This window comes from Neltuma alba, unplaced genomic scaffold (assembly GCF_004799145.2).
Source record: "Neltuma alba isolate B1F8T4 unplaced genomic scaffold, ASM479914v2 tig00010915_pilon, whole genome shotgun sequence".
Lineage (NCBI taxonomy): Eukaryota > Viridiplantae > Streptophyta > Magnoliopsida > Fabales > Fabaceae > Neltuma > Neltuma alba.
In genome coordinates, this window is record NW_021635692.1 from 120,176 (window position 1) to 132,008 (window position 11,833).

The 11,833-nt window shown below is 36.8% G+C and overlaps 2 protein-coding genes across 2 annotated transcripts; both read right to left on the reverse strand.

Moving 5' to 3' along the window:
- Positions 1-2,624: 2,624 nt before the first annotated feature.
- Positions 2,625-6,971, reverse strand: LOC114759890 (ARF guanine-nucleotide exchange factor GNL2-like). Its single transcript, XM_028949119.1, is given in 3 exon segments — positions 2,625-4,879; positions 4,882-5,753; positions 5,935-6,971. Coding segments are annotated over 3 exon segments (4,164 nt in total).
- A 916-nt stretch (positions 6,972-7,887) lies between these two features.
- On the reverse strand, positions 7,888-9,986 carry LOC114759888 (aldehyde dehydrogenase family 2 member C4-like). The gene is made up of 7 exons (XM_028949115.1): positions 9,596-9,986; positions 9,368-9,457; positions 9,085-9,258; positions 8,861-8,998; positions 8,599-8,736; positions 8,455-8,516; positions 7,888-8,349 (listed from the first exon to the last, which is right to left on the reverse strand). The coding sequence occupies exons 1-7, from the start codon at positions 9,956-9,958 to the stop codon at positions 8,076-8,078; spliced, it is 1,239 nt and encodes a 412-aa protein (XP_028804948.1). The 5' UTR covers positions 9,959-9,986; the 3' UTR covers positions 7,888-8,075.
- Positions 9,987-11,833: the final 1,847 nt, after the last annotated feature.

Here is an 11,833-nt window from a genome sequence, read left to right on the forward strand (position 1 = left end):
TCAAAGCAAGTTAATGTAAGGGACATCCATGGGCTTAGACATCTATTCTTGCATCCAAATCGAGCTTTCATTGTGAGATGAGTACGTACGTCGCACGGCGGTGTTGTGTTCAGTCTTTGGTCAGAGAGATCGAACAGAGAGATATATATACATTCCATCCTCAGCCTGATCATAATATTCTACTTTTGCTAGCCATTTAATTGAGAGACTGAAAAATGTGGAATGCAACAACTGGAAAAATAATTTAAACAGAGCGTTGTCCTCAATTATTCAATTTCTTAAGCAAAAAAATTACTCCTCCGGTCCTTAATGTAAGACCCATTTAACTATTTTGATTATATTAAGGAAATTAGATAAGTTAGCTAATTATAAGAAATGTGACACATTTTTCCTAAAACACTATAATCATATTTCTTAATGCCCCCTCTCCCTTTTCTACTTGATTATGGTTGAGGAAATATCCATAGGGTAATTTAGAGAAATTTGATAAATATGAAAAATGGGTTTTATATTTAGGATCAAAACCACTCAACAATTGGGTCCTATATTAAGGACTGGAGGAATGCTACAGTTGTTTTTTTTTTGGCCAACGGAAAAAGTTATTGTTTATCAGTTTGATTCTAGCTTGTGTAACGAAATTAAAGGCTCGTTTGGATTGCTGTTGAAAATGATAAAAGCACATGGGGAAGCGTAAAACTAAGGTTTGTGGCTTATTGTGACTCAAAAGCTTGTTTGGATGGAACTTCTATTCTAACTGACTTATAGGGTAAAGTAACTTTTCTAACTGACTTATCCAACGCAATCTGAATTAACTTTTCTGACTGACTTATAGGAAAATTGTGCAGAGCTTACAATCTAATTAGTTATGTGATTTAATTTACTTTAATTAGAGATTAAATGAATTTTAATTTATATTTATATTTGTCCATTATGTATATTTCATTAATTATCGACAATATGTTTTCAAATTTTTCTCCATAACAAATATTTTTATTTTATAATTTCACAAATAAACTATTTATATTTTATCATAATAATTTTACATATTTTTTAAACTATTATTACATTAAAAATATAAAATTTCAAACACTACTATTTAATAAAATCTATGTCCTTTTCAATCATTTTAGAATTAAACTAACTTTTCTATTCATCATCCAAACAACTTTCAACTTTTTTAACTGACTTTTATAAGCACATACCCAAACATAAATCACATTACACTAACTGATTTTTACTCTAACTTCAGTTACAAAAATCAGTTAGACTAGAAGTTAGTTTTACCTAACGTCAATCCAAACATATCCTAAGCTTGTAGTTAGCTAGCTATTGGCTGAGGCTGGAGGAGGAAAACATATCCGAGTTGTATCTATCCGTATGGGCTTGCTTCTACATATATATATATATATATATATATATATATATATTTATATGATTGCTCGTAAACAAAAGTTGTTGGAAAACAAAATCTAGCGTAAGATATTCACGACCATCACAAGCTTGGTCGAAATAACCTGCAACTCTACTAGAAAGTTTAAATTTGTGTTGTATAATATATATTTAAATTTTAAATAAAAATTTCTTTTTTTAATAGTTATATGATATTACTCCGATCCTAATTATAAGACCTCGTTTATAATCTACAATTAAAGTCTTATAATTACGACAAGAGGTAGTATATATTTATAGTATAATTGAGTTAAATTTTGCATAATGGTCAAATCTAATTGGAGCTCTCAGATTTGAGATTCTCGTACCCCTTTTTACCAAGACCAATGTCTGTTGTTCATTCAAATTTTCTAAATATGACAAAAACAAAAAACTAAGAAGCTCATATCCTTTCGTTTTAAATCAGAAAAAATAGCAAAAACGAAAAAACAATGCGGGACTCTCATTTAAGCATTCTTTTTTTGAAAAAAAAAAATTGGAGTGATTCTAAAGTGAGATCAAGCAGGTACACCAAAAAGACAAAAAGAGATCAGGCTGACGATCAAACCCATTTCGAAGCCCAAGCCCAATCGGGTCTGATTTTCTTTGTTTTGGGTTGAAACTCAGTAATTCTATTTGGGCTCAATTGGACCTTACTCCATATTCAATTCGTTAACGCTTGCTCATTGGGGCTTGTTTGGATTAACACTAGTAAAAATAACTTTTATTTGAATTGACTTCTGGCAAATTGAAGTGGGGATAAAAATTAATTAGTGTAACCTGATTTAGATGTTTGTAAAAGAATCAATTTAACAAATTGAAACTCACTTGGATAATATAATTGAAAAATAAATTTAGATATAAAATAGTTAAAAAATATTTAACGTGATTTTGAATATTAATGACGCAGATCAATTTGACTTGGAGTTGCCTCGTCATTAGATTTTTTTTTTTTTTAGGATACTTTTGCAAACATCAAGTTATAGGGTTTTTTAAAGAATATTTTTAAGATGCACCGAAAAATAATAACAAGGTTATGATTTCTTTAGAAGTAATTAGAGTAAACTGGCGCTTTTACATGGAATATGAGATTGTATTGCATTTTTATCTGTGTCTGGAAAATACATGTAACAATCTAAACTCTGTTATTGTGAGTATTTCGACAAGTAGAAATACGAACAACAAAAAAACATCGTCTAAAATTCTGCAGAATAATGAAATTGGCGCCAAAAAAGAAAATCTTGATTTAATAAACAAGATGTGGTGTTAATCAGGAAAAGCTCATCTTTAAGGGCAGGAGCAATCCACTGTATCTGAAAGTATGTTATTTCCCACAGATCATCACCTTCTCTTTGCACTAAGATCTCCTTCTCTTTCATTCTCGTGATGATCCTCCTCAGCAAGTCCGGGACCAAATCTTGCACAGTTGATGCACCATATTGTCCCAAGTCAGCTTTCATGCAAGTATCCATTCTTCTCAGAATTCCCAACCAGAACGTTCGAAATCCACTACTCTCAGATAATGGTTTCAAGAACTGCAAGTACACATCTGTCATTAGCTCCATTGAAATCTTCAGTGTACCTTCCATACTTCTCATCTCCCTCTCTGAGTTCTCCCTCCTTGAGTATTCCAACATCTTCTCATGAAGATCATCCACCATTGCAAATATCACTAGGTTGAGACAGCTTATATAATTTGCTGAAGTGAATGGCAGCTCGTCAGCCAGATCAAAACTCTTGCGTAGAGATTGAACTGCATAGTTCCTTATCTCCTCTCGCCTAGCTAGGCTCGTCTTTTTAAATGCCTCTCCTAGTTTCACAAATAGATTCATGGTGAAATTTGATGATCCACCTCTTGGATTTTCATCCAAAGAAGAGCTACTGTTATTGCTTACTCCACTGGAATTACTTCCTGGATCTGAATACTGATTTTTCTGCCACTGAATCAACAAATTCACTGACTCGGATAGCAGATCCAGAATCTTGAGATTCTTCTCTAGAGGACTGTTCCTAAGTGCGATAAAGCTAAAAGCGCAATCTACACAGTATGAATAATTAATTCGTGAAAAATTTGCCCCATCAGACATTAATGTGATCAAGGCCTCAGAACTTTGATCATAGGTTTCAGGGTGCCTGCCAGTGATTGATAACAAATGTAAAGCCGTCTTCCACCCAAGATGTGTCTGCAAATTTCCAGGGTACTCGGAGACTAATTGGATAACTGATTGTGATATGACCCCGCCGCAGGTTTCAAGAATTTCTTTATCAAGCATCCACATTAGATTTATTGACTTGAAAATAAGCTCTTCTGGGAATTTATCCGCCTGCGGTGAAGAAAAAAGCCTCAGAGAGATCCTGCAAAGGGCTGCAGTGGCTTTTTCTGCGAAAGGGATAGGGGAGAAGATGGGAAATTGAGCAACTGTCAGGAGATACTCATGGAACTGAGGCCAAAATGCTTGGAATCTGTGAACATTGACTAATGTGATTGCCGTAATCAAATCCCAGCAAAACCCAACAGTTTCTTCTTCTTCAATGGGCGTGTTAAATTTCTGGCCTTTTCCAGCAGCTGCAAATATCAAAGATCGTCCAAGATTATGTAGAGATTCTTCAGGGATGTTCGAGCTTTTACTGAAAATGGCACCAATGCGACATTGTTTGATCATGTTCACATTCTGTTCAAATTCAGAGCCAATGATCAAATTGTCCTTACCATCTTGCGACGAAAATGAGGAGTGACTAGCTATGTTAGAAACCTGTCGGCTTCCTAATTTTGAATTACGAACACGGAAAACAACACCTGATCCATCCGCTGATTGTGTTGGGGTAAGCTCAAAATCAATGACAGATTGAGGAAGTAACTTTAACTTCTTGAGTTTCAGCAAGCAGTCTATAATGTTCTTCCAACCACCTCTGATTGAGTCTCCAAAGTTGTTTGCAACAGTGAAAACAGCAACTGTTGCCATTCTAGGCTTCAAATCATTGTTGAACAAGTACAATATCTCATCAGTGGAGGCATAAGGGTTTAAAAGTGTAGTGAATTTGCAGAATGATGATATGAGCTCGTCTAGAGTGTCCTCTAGTCCATACTGAGCAATCCTAGCCACTGAGAATAACCCTTCGATGCACTCATGAAGCAAATCATCTTCATCAGCATGCTCAAAGAATGTAGAAAGAGCAGCCACTGCTGGACCTGCAATGCAAGCAAACATATCTCTGCACATCCTGCGATCAAAATCACACTGGATGAAAGGTTGAACCACTTTGGATCGGTTTATGAGCTGAATCCACTTGCTGGGGTTCATGTCTACATTTGTACTTGTTGGAGCAAGAAGTGGGTTCGACAGAATAGAATGATACAGCTCTGAGAGGAACTCTCTGGGTAGATCCTGCCCTTCATTGATAGCTCTGTTGTTCTTTATGAAATCCTCTTCCGTCATCTTCTTCTTCACTTGGGGTTGTGTTGATCCGTATTAAGCATGATGAGGGAGTAGCTTAGAATAAGAACAGTGTCCTTGCTAGCAAAAATGTCTGCAGATTGTTGATCATAGAATCTCTCTGAGAATGCTTCAAGAACACGTTGAATCTTTTGAGATTCTCCGGGCAATCGAAAAGTTTCAAGATAGAACCTCAGTGCGGTGTCAAGGGCCATGCCAGTGAAATAAAAGGTGGCTGCAAATTCTCTAAGAACTTGGAGGTGGAAATCATCTGGGTCTCCTAGATATTCTCCTATCAGGTTCTTGTCCAGACCAGGAGTGTAGCGAAAGAAGAAAGCAAACGCCTTAGGATCAGGAGGATCAGAGATTAATTGAGAATGTTTTAAGTACTCGAGGCCCTTCTTGTCATCTCTGATATAATGGTTTCCTGCAATTAACATTTTCCTCTTCTGCAATTTCCTTGTACGTACATGTTCCACCCAAGCTTCCAAGTCCTTACCATCCTTCTCTTTCTCCTCCCAAAAGGGTGAGTACTCTGTGATATGATTTGAGTAGGGACCTAAAGGGGAGGACTCATCTTCCTTGTCGATATTATCTGCGATATTGTGAATTATAATGACTAATCCTTCAAAGGCTTGGATTTGCAAAGAGGTCAAAGGACCGTTCCCGGCAAATGAGTGCTTGCACAGCAATTTTCCAATATCTTCAAACACATTCCGGCAAAATGGATCACAGTCATAGTTTGCGTAAGCTTCAGCAATAAACGTGGGTTGCCTGCAAAAATTTATTATCCCTTCAACTGCAACTTCTTGGAGTTGAACTGTGTTCGCTAAAGCTGCCACTCTCAGAAGCACGTATCCAAAGAAGGCTTCTAGTTGCAGGCGAAGGAAACTGCAAAAACAAAATACAAGTTTCTTAAACATGCAATGATTACATGATACATATAATAATAAACTTTCGTTTCCAAGCACACTAACAATTTACTCAGCATATGCCCAGCCATCATGATTCATGCTTCAGAGAACTTAATAGCAGAAGTATACATGCTTCTTAGTTTCCTGAGAAATCTAACCTTCTCAAAAAGTGATATGCATTCAAAACGGTACTGCAAATCATGGACAAGACAAGGGAGCTAGACCACGTGCCATAATAAATCAAATGGTGGAAGAGATCGTCTTGGATCATCCTCATGAGCCTGGGATGCTTCCCTATGGCATCTCCGCTCAATTCAATGGCCGAATTGATCAAAATCAGCGAGAAAATCTGAACATCTTCATCAACAGAGTGAGCATTGGGGCCCTCTGTTTCGATCACCTCCATCACATTCAACAGAGAGCACAGGAAATGAAAGATATCTATGGCACAACGAACTCCGTACCCAGATTCCAAAACCCCAACATCATCCGTATCCGATTCCGAACTCTCTTCCCCATCCTTCACCTCGATCTGAGCCAGCCTCGAAAACACAATCTGAATAAGCTCGTGCATTGTGTACCTCGCTGTTCGCTGAAGCAAGTCGCCTCTGTTCGCAGACTGCTGAACCACCTGGAAGCATGTGTTGACGATGGTACAAACCGCTTGGTCCGAGAACAAGAGCGAGGCCCTGTGGCTCATTATGGCTGTTAGGACTTGAAGGATCCTCATCATGACAGCGTCTTCCGAGACAGGGTCCGTTTTCTCGAGTCGGCAGCAGGTGATGCCATTGGCGACGGCGTCAAGGGCGTCTTTGGCACCAGGGGTGCGTTCGTCGAAGATGCCGAGTTTGAGGATCTTGAGGACGGAGGACAGGGCGACGGACGTGGCGGACGCGGGGACATCGTCGGCTTGGATGACTTCGAGAAAGGGGGTGAGGTAGATGGAGGGGTCGACGGCGCGCCATTCCTGGTGGAGGGTGAAGATGAGGGATCGGAGTGATCGGAGGGAATTGACGGAGGCGGATTCGTAATTGTCGTCGGCGGGAAGGTAGGGGGAATTGAAATCTGGGGGGCGACGGACGAGAGCCAGCACGGCTCCAACTTCGGTGCTTAGCATGCAAGACACTCCCAACTCTTTTCTTTTGAATTTGGTCGAACCTCTTCGCTTGTCCCTATCTTCTTCTCCGGTTGCCATTGGAGCTCGCTAGTTTTCTGAAACTGTCTCTTTTGAAAAACGGTTATGCATGGCAAGTTGACAACGTTGTCTCCCAATTCGTTTTTTATTTTTTTGGTTTCATAAAATTCATTTGTGGGGTAACCTTGTGGAATTTAGTAGGGTTGCAAATTAAAAATGTCAAATACCGCATGAGGATTATTCTCACTACAGTGAACATTCCAATAAAAGAAATGGTTGCTTAAAATCACCGTAATTGTCCCCCCAAAAAAAAAAAATCGCTGCGTAATTATTTACTCTCTCTTTCTCTCTAGATCTCTTTTGTTTTTTTGGTGATCCGCCCTCCTCTCATTTGAAATGCTACATTTGACCGTTTGACTTGTCTTTCCAATTGAAATTAATGATGGGATTACCAAAAATGGATAAAATGCTGCAATTACTTATACGTCTCCCTTTGGTTGGATACGTGGAGACTGACTGAAAAGCAAAAGAGTATATGAAGACAAGACTTCGATTTTATTTTTTCTTCCTCTGTTTACGTATTACTACTTCCAGTCCTTAATATAAGATTCCGTTTGACTTTTATGTTGGTCCTAAATATAAGACTCCAATCCATTTTGTCTTTTACATTTACTCAATTTTTTTCAAGATAGTCCTTCTAATAATTATAGTTTTAGCCAACATACTTGATTAGTAAGGATATTTTTGAAAGACAATATCTATTTATTACAAATAACTAACTTAACTTCTTTTTTTAATGTTCTCAAATCAGTTAACTAGCTCTTATAATTAGGACCGAAGGTAGTATGTTTTTTACCTCTTACTTTTAGACTTCGCACATAACTTAAGTGTTTCAACTATTGAGATACTCTAAATTCGAATAACCCCAAATTTAATAAGGTTAACTCAAGAGAAGTTAAAAAAAAAAAACGAGAGGAATATAACTTCGGACACAGTTGTTGTAAGAATAAGGTATAGGCTTTGACAAGTTTAAAGTCTATTCAAGGCTTTTAAAATTTAGTGCGGAATCCTCCATTTACAAGGTATGACATGATTGTGTCCTACTCATGAAAATGCAAAAGCCCTCATATGTAATTGAAAATCCTCATAGCTACAGGGAGCCATTCAGAGCCAAGGAGAATTGTAAATGGGAGTGACAACAGACTTAACTTGGAGATACTTGTGAACGGCTTCCATTCCATGTTCTTTCCCAAATCCACTCATCTTGTACCCTCCGAAAGGAACATCATCCCCAAATGCAAAATAGCAGTTGATCCAAATGGTTCCTGCTCTTATGGATCTCGACACTGTGTTTGCTATATCAATATTCTTCGTCACTATGCCTGCTGCTAACCCATATTTTGTGTTGTTCGCACTCTTTATTGCCTCCTCCATCGTTCTGTCAAATTACATATGTATATTCCACATTTTAATAATCGTCAATTTTATACGACTGGTTATATTATTGACATCATAAAGATGAATAGCCAGTATTTTAACTTACTTGAACTTCATTAGCACCATGACAGGCCCAAATATTTCATCTTGTGCTATCACCATGTCCTCCTGGATTGAGAATACCGAATGTGTTATTATTATAAACACACCAGAATCGAAGCTCTGGTGAATTTGGATACTTGGAACTTACCTCAACATTAATGAACACTGTAGGTTCTATGTAGTATCCCCGATTGCCCACTGCCTTACCCCCAGTCAGCAAGGTGGCTCCTTCTCTCTTTCCATGCTCTATGTATGATAAAATTTTTTCAAATTGCTTCTTATCTACCTATTGTTGTTGTTTTAACCAAAAAATATCAGCAAGCATGAATACGTAGGAGGATATATGATTGATCAATATGCTATTAATTATGCATATATATTGATATATAGTACTCGTGCTTATTAATTACCTGAGGACCTTGCTGAACATTAGGATCAAAAGGGTCTCCAACTGCCCAAGCTTTTGCCTTCTGCACCAGCTTCTTCTCAAACTCATCATATATGCCTTCTTGAACAAACACACGAGAGCCTGCAGCACAGATTTCTCCCTGAAACCGCAAGCCAAAACACGGTACTTATAGTTAATAGCTATGATCATTAAGGAAGATGATTAATTTCTGGAAGGCAATTTGACCTTGTTATAGAGGACTCCAATGAGTGCAAGCTCGACAGCTTTGTCCACATCAGCATCATCAAATATAATGATGGGTGATTTGCCTCCTAATTCCAGTGAAACTTGTTTCAAATTACTCTTAGCCGCAGCCTGCATCACCTCCCGTCCTACTTGTGTTGAACCAGTAAAGCTAACCTTTAATAATACACACCAAGTACCCAAGTTCAGCAGGAAGCCCTTTTCAATATCTCAATCCTGTAAAACTCCTGAATATTTGACTTGCCAACTACGTACGTATACGTACCTTATCAATGTCCATATGCGAGCTTATAGCAGCGCCAGCCGTTGGGCCAAAGCCAGTTATTACATTAAGCACACCATCTGGTATTCCAGCCTATCAAAACAAGCAAGCAAAATCCAGTTTCAGCGAAGAAGAAGCCACAAACAAACTAAAAATACACAGCAGCACAATATCAATGTGTTGATAAATGATAACACATGTTTAAAGAAGAGAAACTGCGAGCATATATACCAGCTTAGCGAGGTGAGCGTAGAAGAGAGCAGAGAGAGGAGTTTGCTCGGCGGGTTTGACGACCATGGTGCAGCCGGCGGCCAAGGAAGGGCTGACCTTGGCGAAGAACATGGTGCTGGGGAAGTTCCAGGGAATGATGTGACCCACCACACCAATGGGTTCGAGCAGAGTGTAGGCGTGGAACTCTCTTGACATCTTCAATACCTCTCCATGGATTTTATCCGCAGCACCCGCATAGTAACGTAGCATATTTGCGACTGAAGAAATCTCCGTCTTACTCCACCGGTACAGCTTTCCCGCGTCTATGGCGTCTAGTGCTGCTAGTTCTTCCGCATTTTGGTCTATCAGGTCTGCCAATTTCATCAATATTCTTCCTCTCTCCTGAATTAATATCCCACACCATCACACGTTTTATTTAATTGCAGTTACGGCAACAAAACCCACCATATAAGTAACTTCATTCTAATTTTCCATGAACGTACGTGCGCAGATGTGTGTCCTTCGAAAAGAACTGGGTTATATTTTCTTATTGAATTTGTGACATCATATTGTCCAATGATAGACATCGTGTGTTGTTGAAATCATCTAGTATTTGATATTTACCATTTCATTTGAATTTAAACAAATTCGATCCCAAACGAGGGATAAAACTTTCGGAACTCATTAATATCATCTTTACACAAATTCCGAAATTGAAAGCTGATGGACTGCGTCTGTTTATGCCCTTTGAAAAAAAAAAAAAAAAACTTCTCATATAAAAGCCAAACAAAAAAACTTATTCAAATTTCTTATATATATTATATCATGTTTTTCGGTTACACATGACCATGTGTTCTTTTTTATCTTATACTCTTCCGACTCTAAATATAAGACTCTTACTATATAAGAAATTTATATTTAAGAATGAGTTTATAATTAAATTGCATTAAATAACAACATTTTAAAAACAAGACACATCATTACAGGCAAAAATATCAAACAGCTCACGAACAAATTAAGGTTGTGCTTGACTGGACTAGTAATTAAATAAATGTCACGTTGATGCTGAAGAATCGGTTTAAGTTATTTTCGCTGTTGGCAGGAGGTCGATGTCAGAAGATCTGAATATCTTACGGATGCAATTAATTATATGAAATAAAATAATGGCTAAAAAAAATATCTTTACATACAATCATATTATTCATTATGGATGACACTCGGATCAAAACCAATATATCTAATGGCAATTAGGTCTCAAAAATGTTGTGGGGGAGAAAAGTTATAAATATTAAGAAAATAGAGTTGTGTCCTTGATTTTGTCAAAAAATCTATTTTTTTCCAAAATATAATTATGAAATAGGGCGGTGGCTTGCCTCTTGGAAAAGCCAAACCTGTACCTGTTGAATTCTTTTTTGAGTCGGCATATGGTTGTCTTTAAAATTTAACTATTATCATTATTTTCTCAAATTCAACCAGAGATTAAAAGGTAGTAGAGTAATAAAAGTAACAACAGTTTTAATTACAGTTATGTGTTATACACCGGCAAAAAAGTTATTATATACATCTAAGTTGAGTTGTAATATATGCGACTTATTAATAACTTAATTGTTATACTAATTCTATTTCTAATTGTAAAATCTTATTTATATATTCCTTCAATCTTAAATAAAAATACCTTTTATAGTTACACTATAAAAAAAATTTTATATTTAAGACCGATATTTTATCAGATACTACATTAACATTGATATGGTTTATGACAGTGAAGAGGAGCCGTGGAGGACAACTCATCTACGTGTATATACAAAGGACAAAAAAGAATAGAAAAAGGACACCAAGTTTTGGTACGGTTCAAGGTTTTGTCTTAAACAAATTTGCGTGGTCTGTGATTACTTACTATTCCACGTCTCGCAGAAAATTAAAGTGAAGATTGATTTTCTTTGCTACATGTACTGCTAGGTCATATAATTTGGACAATTTTATGTGGCTAAAAGAGGACAGGAAAAAGGAATATTTTCTAATACTAAATATATTTTGATTTTTATTCTAAATATAAAATCTTAATCTATTCTTTTATCAGCAAAATCTTAACTTACTTTATTTCTTATATGTATCATTTTTTCAAACTAATAACTTGTTTACTTATAAAAAGATATATAATATAATTTTATTTATGGATATCTTGAAGAGGGTCATGTCACATTTGATAAAATTAAATAGTTATTAAATTTTTGACGTACTCAAATTAATTGAATAGCT